The 23,766-nt window shown below is 36.2% G+C and overlaps 1 protein-coding gene and 1 long non-coding RNA gene across 3 annotated transcripts in view; one reads left to right on the forward strand and one right to left on the reverse strand.

The window, feature by feature from the left end:
- Positions 1 to 7,077: 7,077 nt before the first annotated feature.
- On the reverse strand, positions 7,078 to 22,760 carry NUDT12 (nudix hydrolase 12). Its single transcript, XM_066381960.1, has 7 exons — positions 22,653 to 22,760; positions 20,005 to 20,216; positions 18,834 to 19,423; positions 16,009 to 16,176; positions 14,500 to 14,613; positions 11,383 to 11,582; positions 7,078 to 10,439 (listed from the first exon to the last, which is right to left on the reverse strand). The coding sequence occupies exons 2-7, from the start codon at positions 20,208 to 20,210 to the stop codon at positions 10,329 to 10,331; spliced, it is 1,389 nt and encodes a 462-aa protein (XP_066238057.1). The 5' UTR covers positions 20,211 to 20,216; positions 22,653 to 22,760; the 3' UTR covers positions 7,078 to 10,328.
- An 83-nt stretch (positions 22,761 to 22,843) lies between these two features.
- LOC136404490 (uncharacterized) overlaps positions 22,844 to 23,766 on the forward strand; it is a 43,146-nt gene continuing 42,223 nt past the window's right edge. For both annotated transcript variants that reach the window (XR_010751260.1, XR_010751261.1), the window contains exon 1: positions 22,844 to 22,905. This is a non-coding gene — a long non-coding RNA (uncharacterized lncRNA). The remainder of the gene's footprint in view (positions 22,906 to 23,766) is intronic.

Here is a 23,766-nt window from a genome sequence, read left to right on the forward strand (position 1 = left end):
TGTCTTGTTCTACTTTGGATTTATCTGGGTTGTCTAAATCCAAAATCTGATTATCATATTTAATCTTATGCAGTGTAAGGAATGATCTACCATCCTTTAATCCATCTATTATTACCCATCTTAATCATTCCTAAAGTCCGTTATTTTCCAATATACTTTTAGTGCACAATGATGCTCCTGTAGATTAGGAGCTTGGATAGGAGCATTTATGAAACACAACTATGAGATGAAGAAGACGAAACCCAAACAAAAATGAAAACTGAAATGATCTAGTTTGGCTCTTTATCAGCTATTTATCTTCGTGTGGTAGATACAAGGTGTATGGCCAGTAGTTGCCGCCATCACTGCCATACATGTCCAGGTTCCTGTAAAGCCAGTTGCCATAGCCACCATCACAGCTGCCTGGCCTGTGCAGGTTCACATTTGATTTGGACAGACAGTAATGAAACAACGGAGCCAAGAACTGGTGGGCCATTAGCTTTAATCCTAGCTTGCACCCAGCGGGCAAGAAACACATATAGTGGGAAAACACTTCCCTTTCTATTCAGGGTTCCCAAAGCCACTGACTTATCTGAGTTTTCTAGAATCAAAGGTTTCTATTTCACCAGCCTTATTCACCTCTGTTCCCCATCTCCTTTTCTCTGCACAAACTGGCTTCCTCTTCAGCACTCGGCCATCTTGGCTGCTTCTCCTCTCCTCCACGAGGCTTTTTATAGTGTAGAAATCAAAACCTTTAATCCAATATACAAACAATGAAGTCTCTGATACAAAGTCACTTAGGGTGGGAAAGGCTTAGTCTTAAAACTAAGCCTTAGGCTATACCCACCCTACCTGCTTACAGCCTGTCCCCCATACCCAATGCAAACTTAAGCGAGCAAACCTATATATCGTATTTACAAACTTATTTGACCAACAGTTCCCATTAGATGCGGGCAGACAGTCAAGAAACAGTGGAGCCAAAAAAATGGTGGGTTGGTGAGTAAACACACACAGGTCTCCAAAACCCTGACACATTCTCCAGTTCCACAACCAGGAGAATCTTCTGTTCTTTTCTAGAATCAAAGGCCCCCACCAGTCTCAGCCACCTCTGGTTCCCCACCTGCACACCTTCTCCCTTCTCATTTCTGCACAAACTGGTTTCTCCTTCAGCACCCTGCCATCTTGGCTTCCTTCTTCCCACACAAACTCGGCAAAAACATGGCTTCCTTCTTCTTCTTCTCTCCTTTTAAAACCTTTCTGGTGCCAAAATCCATCTCCAGCAACATTAGCATAATAATGGCCCTTCCCAAGCAGGATGGTAATCCACAATTTGCAATCAACTGCTCTGCTCTGAGGGTAAGCGCACATGTGGCTGCCCAGTGCCATTTTTAACAAAAGTGAGCAAACTAAAAAACATAAATTTTACAAACTCATTTGCCTAACACAGGGGCAGAAATATAGTACAGTGGAGGTTGTAGACTTTCATTAGAAAGACTTAAATTTGCATCTCATTTCCATATCCTATGTTGATTTTGGGGAAGTCACCTGACTTCTTAGACACAGTGTGCTTATTTGTTAAACTGGGATAAATGATATAGGCCCTGACCTAGAATTTTTGAAATACTGTGAAATATGTAAATGAAAATATAGTTCAGAAGTTCAGTTTAGAATCTTTAAATAAGCATTTTTATTTAAACTAGTAGTATAATTATTGGTCATAATTATTCAGGTGATCCTTAATGAATGTTATTAATGCATAATAAAAATTTAGAAGGTTGGTCTGTGGATTTTTTTTTCTTTTTTTTTTTTTGTATTTTTCTGAAGCTGGAAACGGGGAGAGACAGTCAGACAGACTCCCGCATGCACCCGACCGGGATCCACCCAGCACGCCTACCAGGGGCGAAGCTCTGCCCCTCTGGGGCGTCGCTCTGCTGCAACCAGAGCCACTCTAGCGCCTGGGACAGAGGCAAAGGGGCCATCCCCAGTGCCCGTGCCATATTTGCTCCAATGGAGCCTTGGCTGCGGGAGGGGAAGAGAGAGACAGAGAGGAAGGAGGGGAGGGGGTGGAGAAGCAAATGGGCACTTCTCCTATGTGCCCTGGCCGAGAATCGAACCCGGGTCCCCAGCACGCCAGGCCAACACTCTACCGCTGAGCCAATCAGCCAAGGCCAGTCTGTGGATTTTTGCAAGAACATAAATACAAGGGGTTGAAAGAAAGAGAAGTGATATGAGTTTAACTGCAGAGGTAAATTGCTATGCTAAGGAAAGTGGACTTTATCCTAGTACACAGAGAAGAATTTCTGAGGAATAGAAGAGAAAGACTAGGTAACACTGCCCCTCCAGCAAGATCTCCTTGGCTGCATTGTGAAGAATGGATTGGGAGGAAAAAGTTGAAGTAGGGAGACCAATTTAGAAAGCCACCTGAGCTAGAAACCAGGTGAATCTCTTGAAGTAGAATGATGGTAGTGGAGAGACAGAGATTGAGATTTAAGAAGTATCAAGAAAAAATTAAAGGGATGGGATTTATTTTATTTTTAGTGAGAGAGACAGAGAGATAGAGACAGACAGAAAGACAGGAAGGGAGAGTGATGAGAAGTATCAACTCGTAGTTGCAGCACTTTAGTTATTTATTGATTGCTTCTCATATATGCCTTGACTGGGGGGCTCCAGTTGAACCAGTGGCCCCTTGCTTAAACCAGCGACCTTAGGCCTAAACCAGTGACCTTGGGCTTTAAGTCAGTGATCTTTGGACTTAAGCCAGTGAGCATGGGGTCATGTCTTCGTTCCAACACTCAGGCCAGTGACCCCGTGCTCAAGCCAGTGACCTCCAGGTTTCAAATCTGGTTCCTCAGCATCCCAGGTCTATGCTCTATCCACTGTACCACCACCTGATCAGGCAAAAAAGAAATAGTATTAGAGACTGGTTGGCTGTGGAGTAGGGTAGGGTGAGAGATAAAATAGAAAATTAAAGATAGCAATACCCAAAGTCCCATGTTGGGCACTTGCAAGACTACTGAAAGAGGGATATAGAATAAGAACATGCTTGGGAGACAAGATAATTTAATTTTATGTATGTAGTGTTTGGCAGGCTCTGAGATTTTCAAGAAAATATGTCTAACAGAAAAGGCCCAACCTGAAAACTGACCAAACTTCAGGGAGCTGAAAGAGGAAATGGAGACTGGGTATGCTTTTGTCAGATAGCTCTGGGAAGTATAAAGATGGAAGGATTTGGAGTGAAGTACTTGGGTTCAAGCTTTGGCTCTCCTATTTATTAACAACGTGACTTTAAGAACGTTAACTCCTCTTAGCCAGTTGTAAAATGGGGGTAATGATATTGATATGCATTTCATAGGGTTAAGGATAAAAACACAGTAATTGTCAATATTCTACATGTAGAGTCTTATGTAAATAATATTAGTATTATGTAAATAAGCTAGCCAAAGTGTTCTGTTTTCTTAGGAGCTGGTAAATATTAGTTTGTTCTTAGAAATGTATTGGAAAGAACAAGCAAAAAGTAACTTTTACGAAGTTTGGAAATCTGAATTTGAATTAAATTTACAGTTTATTAGAACCAATTGAATCTTATCTTCTTTCATCCTTAATAGTGCCTCAGAACACACAAAGTCCTGCCAGCTTCCTGCTCCTGGCTCCAACCCTATAGAAGCCCTCACTAAGAAGCAGAGCAGTGGTCAGGACCATCTCAGCGCCCCGGGGGTTTGAATTTTCACACATTGTTAGGGCATCTTATTTGGAGTCCCAAATCTTAAAAAATGTTTGGCACTAGAGCATTCAAACTTGTTTCATACCATAAGTAAACCCACAACAAAAGGAAAATAACTCTTAGTGGTAAAGCTATTGGATCAATGGCATTTTATATTTATAAGGTATTTTACTGAGGTTTTCAAAACATCACATGGCTCCAATAGACTACTACATTTTCAGGCTAGAGTAAAATGGGCTGAATAAAATGTAAACAAAAATAAACTTCAGATTAGCTCACTTGTCCACTTACTCTGTTCTAAAATAGTTATAAATACCATTTTCAATTTCTACTACTGGGTGGATTTTCCACTTCACTAAAAATGAAACTACTGCACAAGTGAAGTGACTAGAATGGTTCCAATCCATCAGGGGTGAGACAAGGAGATGGTCAAGGATAGCTCTCATGAACCCAGGAATGGAAAGCCAGGGCATTTTTTAATTCTTTGTACTGTAGTTTGTCTCTTATCAGACATCTAGTTAGAAAGAAAAATGTTTCCTTTAGCAGATAGATATTTTTTTCTAACTGAAAATCTGTTTTAAAATTTCACAACTGTCCCTAGAGTATCATTATAATGGAAATTGTGAAAAGAAGAAATATCCATTGTCCAATTCTATGGTGTCCTCTGCTTAGCAGTAAAAGAGAAACAGTATTGTTGAAGGAATAAAGAAAAGTTAAAAGTGCTACCTTCCACCAGAGAGTACAATTGTATGTGGATATCCCTTAGTGAAAATAGAATGAGGAACTTGTCTGTTATACCAATTAATATGTTCAAATGTTCATTTCATAGTTGAAAAAATTTTCCTCGAACAATAAAAAATTTCAGGCTTCTGATTACTTTTTTTCCATGTCATCTTTATTACTTGAATAACTTTTGACCATTTCTACTTTGGGCAAATAAGCTGAGTTATTTGAAAATATATTGTATATGATAATAAGCAGTACTTCCTTTTTCGGAAGCTATTTTGATTCTGAGTGTCCCAGGAAGAAAAAGGACAAAATGTAGTATAGGAAAAAAAATAATAAAAGAAAATAAATCATTTTTAACATTAATTTTCACAAACAACTCCTTTCCTGTTCTCTCTTGACCAATAAGATTCTTTTCTGAAGATGCAGACTCTTAGCAACATCATTATCCATGTCCTCAAAATAGTTCTCAAAATACTGTGTGTCTGTCTCTCGTCTACTACTGTGGTGTCAAGACTCCTGAGCATCTGGTCCCCTTATCGAGCACGCTCCCTATCCTCACTGAAGTCAAACTCTCCCGCCCTCTGTTTCCAATCCCCAAGCCTAGATCTTTTACATTTGTGGACAATGCTCTTAATTTTCCACTGTTTTATTTGAAATTTTATTTAGAAAATTAATTTTAATGGGGTGACATTGATCAATACAAGTATATGTTTCAGATAAACTAACTTTGCACTTTGAATTATGTTGTCCTTGATATTCTTCTACTAGAGAAAACTGGCCTATTTAAGTGTAGCACTCACAAAAATTTCACTCAATACACAGTATTCCCACCACACACACACACACTATTCAGAGCCTAGTAACTGCTTCTCATCCCTAATAAGATTTGCATTGTGGAAGTTTTATTGTAAGTAATTAGTATATTTCTTTTATAAAAAATTTTCACCTACTATTTTGCATATACACATAAGCAACACAGTTCCAGGACCAGTTCTATCTACTGTTCTCATATGAGATTTAATTGCATTTATTTACTTTATTAACAAACTTATACTTTCCTTCCATCTCATGGTCTTACCTCAGTTGTGCTATTCTTTTCTGTCTATACCCATATCCCTTACCCGATCTTTAAAAGTTACTCAGTCCCTAAATATAAGACCTGAAACAATAAAGTACATAGAAGAAAACATAGGTACTAAACTCATGAACCTTGGTTTTAAAGAGCATTTTATGAATTTGACTCCAAAGGCAAGAGAAGTGAAGGCAAAGATAAATGAATGGGACTACATCAGGCTAAGAAGTTTTTGCTCAGCAAGAGAAACTGACAACAAAATAAACAGACAGCCAACTAAATGGGAAATGATATTTTCAAACAACAGCTCAGATAAGGGCATAATATCCAAAATATACAAAGAACTCATAAAACTCAACAACAAACAAACAAACAAACAATCCAATAAATAAATGGGAAGAGGACATGAACAGACACTTCTCCCAGGAAGAAATACAAATGGCCAACAGATATATGAAAAGATGCTCATCTTCATTAGTTATTAGAGAAATGCAAATCAAAACTACGAGATACCACCTCACATCTGTTAGATTAGCTATTATCAACAAGACAGGTAATAGCAAGTGTTGGAGAGGCTGTGGAGAAAAAGGAACCCTCATTCACTGTTGGTGGGAATGTAAAGTAGTACAACCATTATGGAAGAAAGTATGGTGGTTCCTCAAAAATCTGAAAATAGAACTATCATATGACCTAGCAATCCCTCTACTGGGTATATACACCCCAAACTCAGAAACATTGATACGTAAAGACACATGTAGCCCCATGTTCATCGCAGCATTGTTCACAGTGGCCAAGACATGGAAACAACCAAAAAGCCCTTCAATAGATGACTGGATAAAGAAGATGTGGCACATATATAGTACACTATGGAATACTACTCAGCCATAAGAAATGATGACATCGGATCATTTACAACAAAATGGTTGGATCTTGATAACATTATTGGGAGTGAAATAAGTAAATCAGAAAAAACTAAGAACTGCATGATTCCATACATAGGTGGGACATAAAAATGAGACGAAGAGACATGGACAAGAGTGTGGGGGTTATGGGGGAGAGGAAAGGGAGGGAGAGGGGGAGGGGGAGGGGGAGGGACACAAAGAAAACCAGATAGAAGGTGACGGAGGACAATCTGATTTTGGGTGATGGGTATGCAACATAATTGAATGACAAAATAACATGGAGATGTTTTCTTTGAACATATGTACCCTGATTTATTGATGTCACCCCATTAAAATTAATAAAAATTTATATAAAAAAAGTTACTCAGTCATTTTTCCAGCTAAATAAAATATGTAGGCTTATATTTCTGTCCATGAAAAGTAAACAAATGAGAGCTTCAAAATGTAAAGACTGGAAATATTTGATAAACAGTAAAAATAGACATTAGACTAGATATATCTTTAAATGTGAAGGTAAAAAATTACTGCCATATATATGTATATGTAGGTGATGGTGTATACAAATATATATCTATACACACTCACATACAGTACATACGTCTATGTGTATATATATGACCCAAAACTATAACATTAAAAAGATTCAAACAAAAAAATTTGTCTTTCACTATGACAACTTTTAAAAAGGCTTTTGTGCTTTTTATTTACACATCATTAATACTAAACAGAAGATGATGACTGAAATGTCTTTTTCCATTTGTTCAGAAGATGTTTATCAAAACAATTGAAAAGGCACATAACACACAAACAGAAAATAATTTTTTTAATGTATTGTTACTTCATTTCCATTAAAATACATTCATGGCATGTGAATCTTTTTTTTTGGCTATTCCTTCTTTTACATGTAGCGAATAACCTCTCAGAGGTTAGCAATTTAAGAATAATTATTAAAATAATAATTTTCTTAGATACTGATTTTCCCTGAGTACAGGATTAAATTGGGAAAACTAAATTTGTAAGTATATTTTGTTGATACTTTGTATTTTACTTGGCTATCCTAACATTATGGAAATTTGACTTATTTTAAAGTAATCATAGGATCTGTAAGTATTAAGAGTACATTTAAAATAAAACTGAACCTTAAATCATTATTAATCAAGGCACATCATTTTCTACATACCTATGTAGTTCAAATTTTATCATGTATCTAAATGTCTTAATTTTGTTTGAAGTCCTGATATCAATAAGCCTTCATCAATTACTAAAAAATGTTTATTAGTAAAACAAAGTTGTATCTAATAAAATCTTAAGTTAAATAAATTTTAGTATCTAAAATTTTAATTAATATTTGGTAAATGAACTGAATTTATTCTTATCTGTTATTTTGATTTATCCTACATATACGTTTAGTAATAGTTTCTACTTCCTATTAGAGGAAGTATGGTGTACTGGTTCAGACAGTATAGACTCTTGTAACTATTACTTAATTATAATTACACTTAATTGTATTAAAATTTTTAAGTTGTAATTGTGTAACTTTTATCAATTACTGTATTTCCCCAAGTATAAGATGCACATTTTCCCCAAAAATTTGGGGTCTAAAGACTGGGTGCGTCTTATCTAGTTGTTTTTTTATTTGTATTTTCTGCTTGTTCACGCTTGTTGTTGCACTCATTGTTGAAGACAGCAATTTGTCATCAGACACAGATGAGGACAAGCTAATGGATAGGAGTTTTGATAGTGATGAGTTGTATGAATTTTATGATGAATAAAACTTGAATTCAATAACTTTATGTAATACAATTTTTTTTCAAATTTCAGGCCTCCAATTAAGTTGCGTCTTATACATGGGGAAATATGGTAATTAATTCATCTTTAATGATTTAATTAAATTCACCTTTCAGGATTACCTTTATTTTTACCTATAAAAGAAGGGCAATGAACTATTGATATATATATTATCCTTAACGTGTCTTCCAGCTCTAACATACTATAGTATAGAGTCAAGTTGTATATATTTATATAGTTAAACATTACTCTTTAAAACAATCAAAACAGCCTTGGAAAATATGACAGTTCTATGTTGCAAAATTGTGAACTACTATAATTTACTTTCTCTTCATTTCTGATTAATTTCTAAGATATAACTAAAATTTTAAGATTTTTTAATTGATTAGAGAGAGAGAGAGAGAGAGAGAGAAGGGGGGAGGAGCGGGAAGTATCAACTTATAGTAGTTGCTTCTTTTTTATTTTATTTTTTTACAGAGACCGAGAGAGTCAGAGAGAGGGATAGACAGGAACAGACAGACAGGAATGGAGAGATGAGAAGCATTAATCATTAGTTTTTCGTTACGTGTTGCAACACCTTAGTTGTTCATTGATTGCTTTCTCATATGTGCCTTGACCGTGGGTCTTCAGCAGACTGAGTAACCCCTTGCTCGAGCCAGCGATCTTGGGTTGAAGCTGGTGAGCTTTTGCTCAAACCAAATGAGCCCGCGCTCAAGCTGGTGACCTCGGGGTCTCGAACCTGGGTCCTCTGCATCCCAGTCTGACGCTCTATCCACTGCGCCACCGCCTGGCCAGGCAGTAGTTGCTTCTTATATGTTCCTTGAGTGGGCAAACTCAGCGTTTTGAACTGGTGACTTCAGCCTTCCAGGTCAATCCTCTATCCATTGAAATACCACAGGTTAGGCTGATATACTCATTTTATAAAGACTTCTTAGAATGTGTTTATTTAAGGTCAAAACAAAAATGTTATATTTGAGTTTAATAAATGTTATTAGTAATGATTATATATTTTTTTGCTAGTGCAGATACATCCCTTATCACAAGATGACAAAGCTAGTGTTTTTTTTTTAATATTTAAATCTATCTGCAATTTACGTAATACCTGATTATATTTGAGTTTAATAAATGTTATTAGTAATGATTATATATTTTTTTGCTAGTGCAGATACATCCCTTATCACAAGATGACAAAGCTAGTGTTTTTTTTTTTAATATTTAAATCTATCTGCAATTTACATAATACCTGACCTTTGAAGAGAATTCCTTTCAAATACATTTAATTTCAGTGAAAAGCAGAGAATCCTAATTGTCTTGAGACTTTGAGTAGAACTAACAGATAAACAGATAAATTGATTTAGGTTTAAGGAGGACATCCCAAACACAATATATGCTCTTACTTATTCTGATCACTAGTAGAGTTGTCAAAATAGAAAATTCATAACACTGATGAAAGTAGACTAATAGCAACACAGTAACTGCACTACTGCTAAAATAATGGGACCAGGAGAAAAAAGTGAGTTTCAATAGGAAAATGAGCAATAATCAGCTACTAACAAGTGAAAGAAACTTTACGGTAATAAAAACAACTGAAAAATCAAGCTCAAAATTGACTCAAATGATTTTGTAACATTTTTCAAAAAAGGTATGACATAAAGCTAGTGTTTTTATTAAATATGTAAATCTATCTGAGACTCAATAGCTGATCTTTGAGGATTGAGGAAATTCCTTTCAAATGTTTAATATCAGAGATGAGTCCTTAATGACTGGTCTAAGGCTTATAAGAGGTGTTGGAATTTTGGTTTACTTTCACTTTTATAACAAACTTCTTTACAACATGATTTTTATTAATAGGAATATGGTTTTGTGAGATAAGTATGTTGAGCACAACCAAAAACAACAACAACAAAACGAGTTCACAGAAGGCTGATCCAGATTTTACAAAACTTGAGACGATCTTGTAATTTATAAAAACAAGTATTCTTTGGTTAAGGTGAAAAGTACATTTTGAAAATATTTCAAAAACCCAATGTATTTTGTGTTGTGATATTCTAAAGATCACTGAGGATTTCAAATCTCACTTGAGGAAAAAGTGGTATTACAAATCAATTAGTACTGGGTCAAAGTCTAGTTATTTGATTTAGAGATTGGGGTTCATTCCAATCCAGTGTTTAATCAACTGATGAGCAATAGCTCGGCTTGGTGGCACAAAGAACGCCTGCTGTTTCCCTTTGGTCAGAACATCCACAACCTAAAATACAGCACAATAAAATATATTAGGATTTCAACACTGTCATACCTAAATACTATTTCTATGCTTATATGATTCAACTAAAATGTGATGACTTTTACAATGAATAACAGCAGAACGCAATAATATACATAATCGGCATGCAAAATTTAGTAGAGCATCCTTAGTTGCTTCAATGAGTTGGTGATTCCATTTTTAAAATATTTGAGAAAGTCATATTTTCTTATGAAAATAAGGTCATGGAAAAGGAAAGTATGCTCCACACACTGTCCAAGTGGAGTTAACTTTTGTAACAGGTTCCATTTTACAAAATTCTGAAAAAAAAAATCACATTTCTACTTTTGGATGTTCAGCATAAAATAAAATTAATTTTATTTAGACAAAGTCAGAAAGGACTTCAGGTGTTCAGTACTGTAGTATATCCATTTGTTTTCTATACAAATTCTTTAGGTCATGCAAGACAAAGATATGTAGTTTATCTCTCATAATACTTAATGATGTTTTAAAAAGTTCTTGTGAGTGTATCTTTGTTATACAGTTTTGTTGTTCTTGTCCTTAAACAAAAAATTTTCACAAATTATAAGCATTTTTACTGATATTTTTTGAGTTGACTATTTTAAAGCTATATATTAAAATATAAAATGTCTAAAAATAAAATTCCTGTTTCTCATCTCTGAAATAATGGTTGGTTATTTTAAGTCCATTTGGATTAAAGCATTTATCTGAAAGAGTGGCATTTGAAATTAGAAAATGCACAAAATCATCATTATTAGAAGAATCTCACAGAATGAGGTATCATAGGACACATCAATTACATTGTAATCCATGCATGATGAGAGGGCCATAGCATTCACTCACCTTGAAAATAAGTATCCTTACTGCATGCCTAAACCAATATAGTCAGAGAACAATCAATAGAAGAAGGAATTAAACTGCAGTTTACCTGTTCTCTAGTGAACCAGCGGGCATCCTCTATTTCATTCTTGTCAACTTTAATTTCTGTAGACACTGCCACAGCTAAGCAACCAATCATTAAGGAGGAGGGCATTGGCCATGGTTGACAAGAGACATACTGAACACGGCCAACTTTGACTCCACTTTCTTCTTCTACCTCTCTCCGAACAGCATCTTCTACTGTCTCCCCTAATCAAATGGGGCAAAAGAACAAGGAGCTGACGACTCTGGACATATTGTACTCTGAGTGGTTCAAACATTTGGAAATCACTTTGGGCAGAAACCCAATTCAAATCAGAACGCAGAAGCCTAAAGCCAGATTGGAATTTAAGCAAACATTATTTTTTAAAGTATATGATCCCATACAGAATCAAAATAGCAACAAAGTTTTCATTTCTTAAAGGTTCAAATTTTTGTTACATTTAAAAAATAACATCTACAACTATTTATACCTACTACTGGCTAAACACTATATAAATACTTTATATAGTATTTAATTTATATAGTATCAGTAAATAGTTATAAATTATCATTACATGGTTTTTACAAATAGCTAGCTAGTCTTTTCCTCACTAAAATCTTCAAACTCTTTATGGTGCTAATTACTGCAGATGACACTTCAAAATAGTTAGAAAGCACATAACACTAAAAGTTTAAAAACCACGTTAAATAAAACTGAGAACTTGACTTTCTCAATGATTACTGTTCTCTAGATCAGTCACAAGAATTTTTAGAACACGCAATACCTGACTATTTTAGTTAGGGGCACTGACCTCTTTTCCCTTAGACTGCCAAATAAAAGGATGAAACAGTCAAAATAACAATAGCTGTCTGGTGTGAATAAATCAAAATTATACCTATTTTTTTGTCAGATCATCAAAAAATACATTTTGGTGTGCCACAGAATATTAGTAATTAGTTTATATGTACCATGAGGTGAAAAAGGCTGAAAATTGCTGCTTTAGATGACTGTTGATTCAGCTATAATAAAATAAAAATGATGCCTATATATGTACTTTATATTTTGATTTATTGGAATTGAGAATCAGAATAGAGGGAATAGTTTCTAAATTAAGTTTAGCTAAAATTTAGAAACATTTTGTTATTTAAATATAGCTTCTTTTTTCAAATAGATACATTTCTTATATTAAAATTAACAAGTGATGTTCATAAAAAACAGTGAAAAGACAAGTCATAAACTAGCATAAGAAATTTGCAAGACCATAACTAAAGATTATAATATAATCCATATTTAAAAACTCCTAAAATCAATAAGAAAAAAAGATAAACAACTAAACACAAATAGGCAAAGAATATAACATTGTAAAACTCAGAGATAACGAAACTGAAAAATTAATACACATCTGAAAAAGATACTCCATTAGCAGCAAAATGAAAATGAAAACTACACTGACCTACTATTTCATATCCATCAGAATGGCAAATTAAAAAGTCTGAAAATTCTAACTCGAAGATGTGGAATAATAGAACATTTCATGTTCTGCTAGAAGGAATGTAAATTGGCAGGGACACTAGAGAGCAATGCGGTAATAACTAGAAAAGGTTAAGATGCATACATATTCTATGATCTAGCAATTCTACTCTCAGGAAATAACCTAGATTAGTGGTTTCCAACCTTTTTACACTTGGAAACCAGTGAACATAGAATTACTTTGGGAACCACTAAGGCAGAAATCACCCTGAGCATCAGCAAATTTGAATAAGATCACTGGGTCTACAATCTTCATTCAGTATCAGGGTGGTTGATTAACTCTTTCGTGAACCAGCACAAACTTTCTGGTGTACAGATCTGTGGACTGGTGGTTGAAAAACACTGCGTAACTTGAAAATGTGTACAAGGATTAGTGTAAAAATATTCATTGCACTGTTGTTTGTAATAGCAAGAGCTTTGAAATAAGCTAAATGTCCATCAGTGGAATGGATAAATGAACTGCAGAATATTCATAAATGGAATGCTATGTAGCGGTTAAAACAAAAAAATAACCCAGAGCTACTAGAGGCAGTGTAGTGATTAAGAGCAAGGACTCAGAGCCAAACCACCCAGGTTTGAATCCCTGTCCTATCACTTACCAGCTGCTTGATTTTAGGCAAGTTATTTAGCTCCTGTGTCTTAGTGCTCTAAATGCAAAACTGATGAGGATCACGTGATTTAATATATGGAAGGCTTTTGGTACAGAATGTAACTCTACATGTTTTTATTACTATTATATATTATCTAGCAATACAGATCAATATTGGAAGTTGAGATTAAACATGTATTAATATATTCATTCATTTATTCCACAAATATTTATTGAACTCCTACTATATAAGAGGCACTGTGCTAAGGTTTTGTGATACACTGATGAATAACACAAAGACCCTGCCTTTATGGAATTTATTTTCTGGTATGAGCAGATAACCAGAGAGACAGACAGATATACATTCATACCTGCATACCATGTTGGTGGTGATGAGTGCGGTAGCAAAACAAACTGGCAGGATAGGTAACAGGGATTGTGAACGCAGGGTATGAGACTAACTAATGTATTTGGGATTCTCAAGGCAGGCAAAGGTGATAGCTGAGCCAAGTACAGAAGTAAGTGAGGTATAAATCATTCCAATACCTTGGGGAACAGCAATATAGGAAAGCTATAGGAAAGCGCAAGTACTGAATTTTTAAAACATATAAAATTATTCCACTAGTAAAAATAAAATTCTATCATTTAACATACACAGAAAATATACTGCTCTCAAAAATTAGAGGATATTTCAAAATGAATATGAAGTGATAAAAAAAGCATTTTATTATTTTATTAAACAAGAACATCAGAAAAGCAAACAAGTCAAAGAAAGTTGTTCAATTATGCAAATGAGATGCAAAACCAACTTTTATTTCATTGGTGAAAATGCACTGTACAGAAGGCTGAAAGTATTGGAGTATCTGCACATTCCCTGATACCCTAATTTTTGTGAGCAGTGTACTTAAAAATATCTGTCTTATAACATAATTAATCAAAGATTATTTATCAAATGTCTAAAATTTTTATTTGGAAATCATAAGTTAAATAAAAATTATTAAAAAATATATTTTTAAAAGGCTTACCAGGTTCAATAAATCCAGCAAGGCAGGTAAACATGCCTGGGGGATATCTTTTCTGCCTGCCTAAAAGACATTTGGTCCCATCTGGATGAATAACTTGCATGATTACTACTGGATCTATTAAAGAACACATCAGATATATGAATGACAGGGAAAAATCATTTAGACTCATTGTGTATGTAGTCACTGACTAGTACGGTAATTAAAAGATGTATCTACTGTGAGATCAAGACTTGTCTAGTTACAAGAGATTGTGTTTTTCTGCCTAAGGACACTATTTCAGGGATGTTGTATAGAAGACTGTCAGTAAGCTATCATTTTTGTCCTCATCTTAATAGCAACATTTCTTGTGTACTTAGGGTGTGCTAGACATATGTACTTATTTTTGTGTGTTTATGTGTGTGACAGAGACAGAGAGAGACAGAGAGAGGGACAGATAGGGACAGACAGGAATGGAGAGAGATGAGAATCATCAATTCTTTGTTGCAGCACCTTAGTTGTTCATTGATTGCTTTCTCATATGTGTCTTGACTGGGGGGCTATAGCAGACCGAGTGACCCCTTGCTCAAGCCAGCGACCTTGAGATCAAGCTTCCGAGCCTTGTTCAAACCAGATGAGCCTGCATTCAAGCTGGCGACCTCAGGGTTTCGAACTTGGGTCCTCCGCATCCCAGTCTAACGCTTTATACACTACGCCACCGCCTAGTCAGGCTGTACTTATTTTTTTATAAAAAAATAGTGTAAGTAGATAATACATGACATGAAGAAAATTCAAATTCTACCACAATAAATGTAGTGAATTTCATTTTACCTTCCATCCCAATCTTTAACAGAATGTTTAAAAAAGGTAAGGTGGTTCTATGATCAAGCTATTAAAAATATACATATAAATTAAATACAGTTTATCTCTCTGGAAGTTACTAATTTAGTGAATTATCCTCCCTATATCATGGATGAGATCCAGAAATCAAATGTAACAGGCTCCTGACAATAAAAATAGATTGAGCTTTACTTATTCCCAGGAGACCTCCTCAGGTATTACTTAGTCTATTCTTTTTAGTTTTAAACGGATGGGTTATAAGATTTTCAAATCCACAGCAGACAAAACAGTAATTAGAAGGAGAGAGGGTACAGGCAGATACCAGCAGTTATAAGATGCTATTTCTAGGCTGTATTCCTTTGGTGATGCCTCAAACAGGCACTGAATTGTGGTCCTTTTTTCTTCTGTCTCTGAACTAAGGTGAATCCACATTGGTAGGCTTTTAAAATCATGTATATTAACACATCAAATTTATAACTTAGCCAGAGTTAAGAAATGACTAATAATGTACAATGTCCCTTACTTAAAAGTCATGAAAGTATATAACTTCATATATATGGTCTTAATGGTTAAATTTAACATGATCTTAATAAAAAAGGTCAACCCTTTAGCAACTGAAAATCTTATCTTTAAAATGTCTTACTCTCTAAGATTCCAGATGGTTGAGATTTCACTGTAGAAGAAAAGGCTTACCAACTCTTGGGTATGATGTATTGTGAACACCGTGGAGGCTAGGACAGTCTTCTTTTAAGCATACTCTTTTGTAGCCACCTTCTTCGATTTTAGTTGCACTTCCACAGGTTGGACAGAACTTGTATCGACTGTGCCAGGCGAGAACAGATCTTGCTTGAGCTACAACCCCTTTAAGAGAAACATGTAGGAATATGCTATGAAAATATGCAGAGTTAAGATGACAATTAGAGACAGTGAGGCACCCTAGGGCGAAAGCCCTGAGTGGATGAGAGTCCAGGGGCCTCTCTGACCCATACTGGAAACAGTGAGTGCTGGAAACAGCAAAACAGCAGGATGAGATTCAGTAACAGAAAGTGTTTAGGTTCTCAGAACAGAGACTAGAAGTCAGCATGTTCCTTGTCCTTTACTTCACCTCTGAAAACTTCTGCTGTCTGCTTCCTTGAGTTATTTGTACTGGCTAATAAATATCTGAGTAAGGCTGGGGACGGGGCTTCAGTCCTTAGGTCTGCTGAGAGGGCCTGTTCCCTCCACTCGGCCCCTCAGAGAATTTCATTGTCGCCATGACAGAAACACAAAACTATTTTAATTCTGTGACAAATTATAAACAAACTAACATATAATAAAATGTTCTCAAATCATTAATAAAGACATGTATTGTATAAAATGTTCTTAAGTCATAAGACATATACTTCTGAATAGGTATGTGATCAAGGATTTCAGTATTCCCATTTTCAAGAAAAGTTTATTTTATTGATTTTAGAGAGAAGCAAGAAGAGAGCGAGAGCGACAGGAACACTGTCTGCTCCTGTACGTGCCCGGACCAGGGATCAAAGCAGCCACCTCTGCCCTTCAGGATGATGCTCTGACCAACCAAGCTACCCGGCCAGGGAGGTGTTCCCATTTTCATGATGTGTACATTTCTTTTAAAGTAGAAGATTTATTTCTACATATGACAAATGAAAATTAGATTTAACTTTAACTTGAACTAATAAAATACAACTCTCACATAAGATAGATGTACTAACATACATCTTACCTGTTATATTAGCTCAGGCTTTTACTTTCGGTGAATGGGAGATTTTGGATATTCAAGATTCTGGTGTATAGTGATTTTTATAAATACTGCCTTTAAAAATACTGACTTTTATAAAAATATACTACAAAGTCAATTCCTAACTTGGACTTGAACTATAAGAGGCGATTAGGACTGTGCTGGAACTCATCTCTACCTTGGCGATTAAGCCACTACTGATCCATGTCACTGTAAAATATATCCTGTTTACAACTGGAAACTGTGCAGAGTGTATAAAAAAATACTGTGTTTACAACATTCATGACTCTGGAAGGCCTTCCACATCACATAAGGGAAGGTGAGCATTGATAAGTGACCATTTCCTCACCTCCCAGTAACTCCTCAACCTATCCTAATCTAGCTTCCCTCCCTTCCAGTCCACCGAGACACCTCTTGTCTAAGTCAACACCTCCATTCTAGCAAAACCAAAGATGCTTAAAGAAAAAAGGTCATCTTCCTCCAATTCTCTCTAGCATTCAGCACACTTGACCAGTACCTCCAAAAAATACTCTGCTCTCAGTTTCTGTGTTTCCAGTCCTCCTCCTACCTTATGGCTACACTGTCAGCATTAACTTTGATGGTTCTTCTTCCTGCCTGCCTTTTAAATTGAGAGAGATTTAGGTATGATTCTGTGATTCTCTTTCTTACTTGCTCTCAACTCTCTAAGTAATATCAGTAGCTTCCTGGGATTAAATGCCATCTTTGTGTTGATGACTCCCATATGGTATCTGTAGTTCAGACCTGACCTCTCCTCTCCTCTCCTCTCCTCTCCTCCCCTCTCTCCATCTTCTAATATTCTCTAAAACGTAGCCTGCCCCAAACTAATATCCTGATTTACTTACTTCAAGCTGTCCTGCTTCTCTTGCTCTACTCATCACCCTTCATTATTTTATCAAAAATTAGTATCACTATCTGCCTAATTACTAAAGTCTCAAACCTAGCAATCATGCCTGATCTTTTATTTCATTATTATACAGTCTATACCCATTCCATCAAGTATTGTCAGTTTTCTTTCAAAAGTTATTTCTTGACTATACCTCATTTTCTCCATCTTTACTATTATCATCTTAATTCAGGTCATAGTCCAGGTCACTACCCCCTCCCTTTCACTTATAATAGTTTCAACCTACTGATCAAGCTCTATCAGTTCTACCTCCACAATATCTCAAACTCGCTCTTTCCATCCATTCATTAATCCAAGCCGCTGAAATCTCTTACCTGGGATGCAATAATTTCTAATCACCTCTCATCACACCTGGCTTCCATACTTAATTACAATTCATGATCTACAGAGCAGCCAAAGTAAAGGTTTTTGTTTTTTTCTTAAGCATAGGTCAGGTTATAACATTTAATGGATTTTAGACTAAAACCCTCCAGTTCCTTACCATGGCATAAAAAGCCCCACACGAACTGGCACGCCCAGCAACAGAAAACAGAACAGAACCAAGTCTTTGCCATCGGGCTCAGTGTACAGCAGGTACTTGATAATTATTCACTGAAGAATTAGATGAAGCCATCATGCATTAGGGTTAGTTCTGGGGAAATTAATCTTGGCTGATTAAGACTGCTATAACTTCCCAGGAGAACAGTCCCCTAGGGTGAGAACTTGACAAAGTTTCTAATGAAGATATCACTGAAATCCATTACTTACTGGAAAAAGCATGCCCCCTAGAAACTGTGGATACATACAACTCCAATACAGTTCCAAAAACCAGGTTATTACCAGTACTAGTACTGAGTGCTCACTTCTTACCAGCTTCATTTTCTTTCAACTGCAGAAGAGCTGGCATTGGAGGATGAAGAAAGTAGCAGTTTTCATGTCTTTGCTTGAATTCTTCGGCAGCAACAGGATCTATACGGAGAGCAAACCAGGCAACCAATCCATCGTCTTCCTCTCTTGGGACTTCCCCAGCATAATTAAGTAACTCTTTTTTCATTTCAAGTTCTACTCCAAGGAAAATCAAGGTGATCTTCTCAGGCTGCGCCAAATAGTCCTTTATATCTGTGTAGTTCAGCTGACAAAGCCTGACTTCTGGTTGCTGGGAACTTTCTTTATTGCCGCCTAGAGTAACCAAGGGGTTTAAATCTGAGAAAAGGATATAAACTGTAGCTGGATGGCTTTCTTTAGCTAGTAGCCAGTCAGAGTTATTTCTTTTTTCACTTTTCCGGTCCAACAGTGTTTTGCTAAAATAATTTTCACACTCTTCCGTTTCACTGGTTAGGAACCAAGGCTTTGTCCCACCTTTAGCATTAGCTAGTAAGTTAACTACATGCTTGTAACCCCAAAATTTAGCAATATCCAGTGCAGTTTGCCTTGATTTGTTGACAATGGACCTGTTACACCTACAGGTAAAAAGAAATAATAGGGAATAAGCATTTTCTTTAGGATTTATCAAAATAAAATACTTCCAGATGTATATTATAGTCCCTCTAATTAATGATTACATAGATTTTTTTTTAGTACATTATTTACAAGAAGGAAGGTCAAAAGAAATAATCATAAGTGGTGAGAAGTTAGTGAATATTTAAATTTTCTGGAGAATTAAAAATTAAAAAGCAGTATGTGCTATAAGATATTAAAAATTTATAAGGGATTCATGGTAGTCATAGTGGGTAGATTTACATATCCTATTTGGGAAAAATATTAGATTAACTCTATATTTTAATAATATTTGCTTTAATAGCAAAGCAAATTTTAGAAATTTTATACATTTGCTTCTCTATTAATATAAAAAATTCCTCAATAAAAAAGTTACAAGCTTTTAATGAGAAATTATGCTACATTTTCATATAATTAAACTAGTTAATGAGTTATTTACAAGTCCAATGACATTAATATGGCTACAAGAAAAACTGAAAAGAAAAGATGTAACCCAGAAATTAAACCACATACTCCTTCAGGTAGTATAACCTAAAATGTTTACCCTTTCTCGAGTAGAAATTGGACAACATCTGGGTGCCCATTCCTTGCAGCATACATTAAAGCAGTCCAGCCATTTTCAGAAGTTTCATTGAGAAGAGATGGAGAATGGCTGAGTATTGCTGTTAATCTGGCAATATCTCCTTCTGCGGCTGAACAGTGAAACTGGGAAATTAGTTCTTGCTTTGGGCTTCTCTTTATAGAAGACATTTCTTCCTTTAAAAAAATAGAATAAACACTTGCAATTGCTTTTTAAATCAATGACTGAACAGTATCTGAGTGCTAATATAATTAGAATAATAGTGATGGTTTCTAAAAAAATACTCTTCAAAAGATAACTAGTAATCAACTGTTATCAGAGCATACCTTTCAAAATTGTCATGAATTGAGTTTCAAATATAATTCAACACAAAGGCTACGCAGAATAATGTATATAGATGAGGGGGCCATATCCTTAGGAGAGGGTCAGGTACCAGCTTTACAAAGATAAGTAGGTATTTGAATTAGACCCAAGGGACTTCAGTGGGAGGAGGGTTTAAAGCAGATAGAAGTAAAGGCAGAAGTTTTCAGCAGATGACAAATAGTATTCTCTTAGATTCTCGAGTACATGAAACAGGTTCCTGCCCTCAGAGAAATTGTGACCCTATAGCAAATTATTCAAAAAGGTAAATTTTTCATAAAAACAATTTATTGCTTTTCCTTGCACAATTATGCAATCTGTCTGGAACTGACTTTTGTTCATGGTATGAGGTAGAGGTCAAGATACATTTTTATCTCATTGAGTAATCCATATGCCTTGGCATCATTATTGAAATTATCACCTTTGTTCCTGTGTTTCACTGCAGTATTATCTTTGTCATAAATCAGATGACCACATATTTTAGATCTACTATTGGACACTGTTCTATTGGTCACTTTGTCTATTTCTGAATCACAAAATCTTTTAAAATCCTTAACTTTGTTTTGTCACTGTTGTTTCAGTAAGAAAAAAATACAGAAAATAATTGTGTCATATCTCATAATAAATGTTGCCTAAATGTGGAAGGGCATAAACTGAACTATTTTTGGTAGGAATGGTTCATATTTCAGTTGTGTATGAACTCTTTAAAGTACCTTTCTTAAGGTGTACATTTTTTTTCTATGAAATGCTGTTAGGAAAAGATTTGGAGTTCCAAGTAGGTTTATACCATTCTAAGCAATAAGATATTTAGGCTAAAAAGAAGGAAAGGTTATAATTCACAATTTTTGAAAGCTTTTTTCTTCAGGGTTCTGATACTACAATTTGACAGACCAATTTTATAGCAGGAGTGGTATGAACAAAATTTAGGGGAAAAAATGGGAGCTTAACTTTATTTTGTGTCCATTCACCTTTCCTGTTTGTATTTTTCTCCTACTTACAGATAAATAGGTGAAAAGTATAAATGAGTGACATATACTCACAGGAATGTAAGCATTTGGATTAAATCTTGTAATGAAAATCTGTTTATAACTTAGAAAAAATTACTTCTATTTTAAAAAAACAATTTTTAAAATTCTTTTCATTTACTCTAGAATTTATCCAACCAGTCTGCTTTAAAAATATTATAAATAACAAAAGATACTTTTCAGGACTTTTGAAGCAATGCTATATACTGACTCACGTGGAGTCTCCCTTATAAGTTGCCTTTCCCTTAAATTTATTTTCTATAAAACTCTCATCATGCTGGTGCTTTAGTTAGGTTCACTTTAAGCAGCATTTCACTGCCTCATGTTCTGAAGTCAGGGTCACTGTTACACCCTCTCCACAGGTCACTCCAGGGACTGCAAAACTTTCTTCCAAAAATACAGTACTCTTCAGTAGCCCCAGTGCGATGCTTATGCATACAGTATTTTCAGGAGAAAGCGGAAATGTACACGCTCCCTGTTAGCCTTTGCAATGGAAAAGCCATCTAGAAAGAGAACCATTACTCATTCCAGATAAGCACGCCGAGTCTGAAGTCCACTCTCCTGTTTGCTTTACCTTTTCCTCGCACATTGACAGGTCCCCCGGGGGGTAAGGATTTGAAGGGAGGACCGACGATCAGTTACCTACACGCTGCCCTCGCTTCCCAAGAGGGCAATGGGCTATTCTGAGATCCTGGAAGAGTCTTAGGTTTTAAGGGTCTTAGATTTGATCAAAACCAACATTTACTTTGACTTATGTGTAACTGGGGCCCATGACCCGCCCAAGGCTCCATAGATAATGTGGACCTCACATTTGGCTCCGTCACTTGAGTCACCGACCAGTAATTACTTTAACGAATTCCCCTTCCTCGGGCACTCAAGCCAATCAAGCGCTACCCACGCGCGGTTTCCTCAAACGGTCAAACACCTTAAGACTTTATTTCCTTGCCACTACCACGAGATTCCTTCTTTTAATGGGACACCACACCCGACGTGGCATTTCCTTTCCCCGACTTCAAATGCCACCAGCCGCCGGGCCCGCCGCGCGCCCGCTCCCTCCCGGGATCCCGGCTGCGGAGCCACAGCTCCCGCGACTGCACCCGGCCCCGCAACGAGGCTGCACCGCACGCTCAAGCAGGGCCCGCCGGACAGCGCAGGGACGAAAGAGCAAAGAGAACTGGTCACCAGCCCCGGGCTAGGGCCGACTAACACGCCGCTGCGGCTACTAACCAAAAGATGACCAGAACGTTGGACACCGTGATGTGGTAGAAGGAGCGGTAAAACCTGACAGTCTTCCCGGCTCCGGCTAGAGCTTTCCTGACTTCCGGTAGAGGGCCGATGTCCTCGCAGGGCTTTATGGGAGATGTAGTTTGACGGCCAAAGGCTTTGCGCGATCGGAGAAGGGGCGGGGTTTTGGCAGGAAAACATTCCGGAATGTCCAGTCCGGCGCGAGTTCTGGGCTGGGACGACAGGCTTCCTGGAGGTGAGTGAAGGGTTGGTTATTCTTCCGGGTGAGAATGAGCTATGTAGAGTATGGTGCTGGCAATGTATAACTCTAGGTCTGTGGAACCGGTTTAAAGTTTTACAATATTTTGCATCCAGCTGATAATATTCAATGCTATGGAGTGTTCTAAGCATTCTTTTATGTTAAGCAAAACTGGAATCAGAACTGGACCAAGACATTACAGTATGTAACCTTAAACAAGGTGTTGACCTCTGAACCTGATCTCATGTGTAAAATGGCACCTTATGTTAATGCCCACCTCATTCCCATAGTCCTTTAGAAAGTACATACCAAGTGCCCACAACATTTTCTTGGGTTGTTCTAAGGTATAAATAGTATAATGCGTGGAGTTATTAGCAAGGTGATCAATTGTCCTCCTTTAGGGAGGACAGTCCTTCTTTTGTAAGTTCCGTCCTCTCTTGAAAAGTGGCCTCCTACATGTTCTCCTTTTTGATATTGGAAGACTAATCTGTAAATGTCTGTATTCGATCAATGCAGAGTCGATCCATTGCGCGTGATGTGATGTATTTGCATCTAAATGAGTACTTTTTTCTTCTAATTATTATTAAAAATTAATAGGCATGTAAGCATAATTACAATATAAAATATTACGAATGTTTTTGTTATGCATTTATCATATTATAGTGTATTGTTGCAATGAATACAATGTTTCTTTTATTTATGATATTGTTTTCTTGAATTTATTTTTGTCCTTTTCATTGTAAAAAAGTTGGTTACCTTACTATCAGGACAGTGCTAAGTCTAGAGCTAGTAGTACCCTCAACACAATTACTATTGTTGCTGTTATTATTTTAGTTCCTCCCCTTTCATGCTCCAAAA

Source organism: Saccopteryx leptura, chromosome 4, assembly GCF_036850995.1.
Source record: "Saccopteryx leptura isolate mSacLep1 chromosome 4, mSacLep1_pri_phased_curated, whole genome shotgun sequence".
NCBI classification, from domain to species: domain Eukaryota; kingdom Metazoa; phylum Chordata; class Mammalia; order Chiroptera; family Emballonuridae; genus Saccopteryx; species Saccopteryx leptura.

Excerpts from the sequence above, each read along its gene's own strand:
- NUDT12 (XM_066381960.1), bottom strand. The coding sequence starts at position 20,210 with ATGTCTTCTATAAAGAGAAGCCCAAAGCAAGAACTAATTTCCCAGTTT. Across the intron at positions 16,177-18,833 it reads GTTGAAAGAAAATGAAGCTG|GGGTTGTAGCTCAAGCAAGA; the intron begins GTAAGAAGTGAG and ends TTTCTCTTAAAG. Across the intron at positions 10,440-11,382 it reads GCTGGTTCACTAGAGAACAG|GTTGTGGATGTTCTGACCAA; the intron begins GTAAACTGCAGT and ends GCTGTATTTTAG.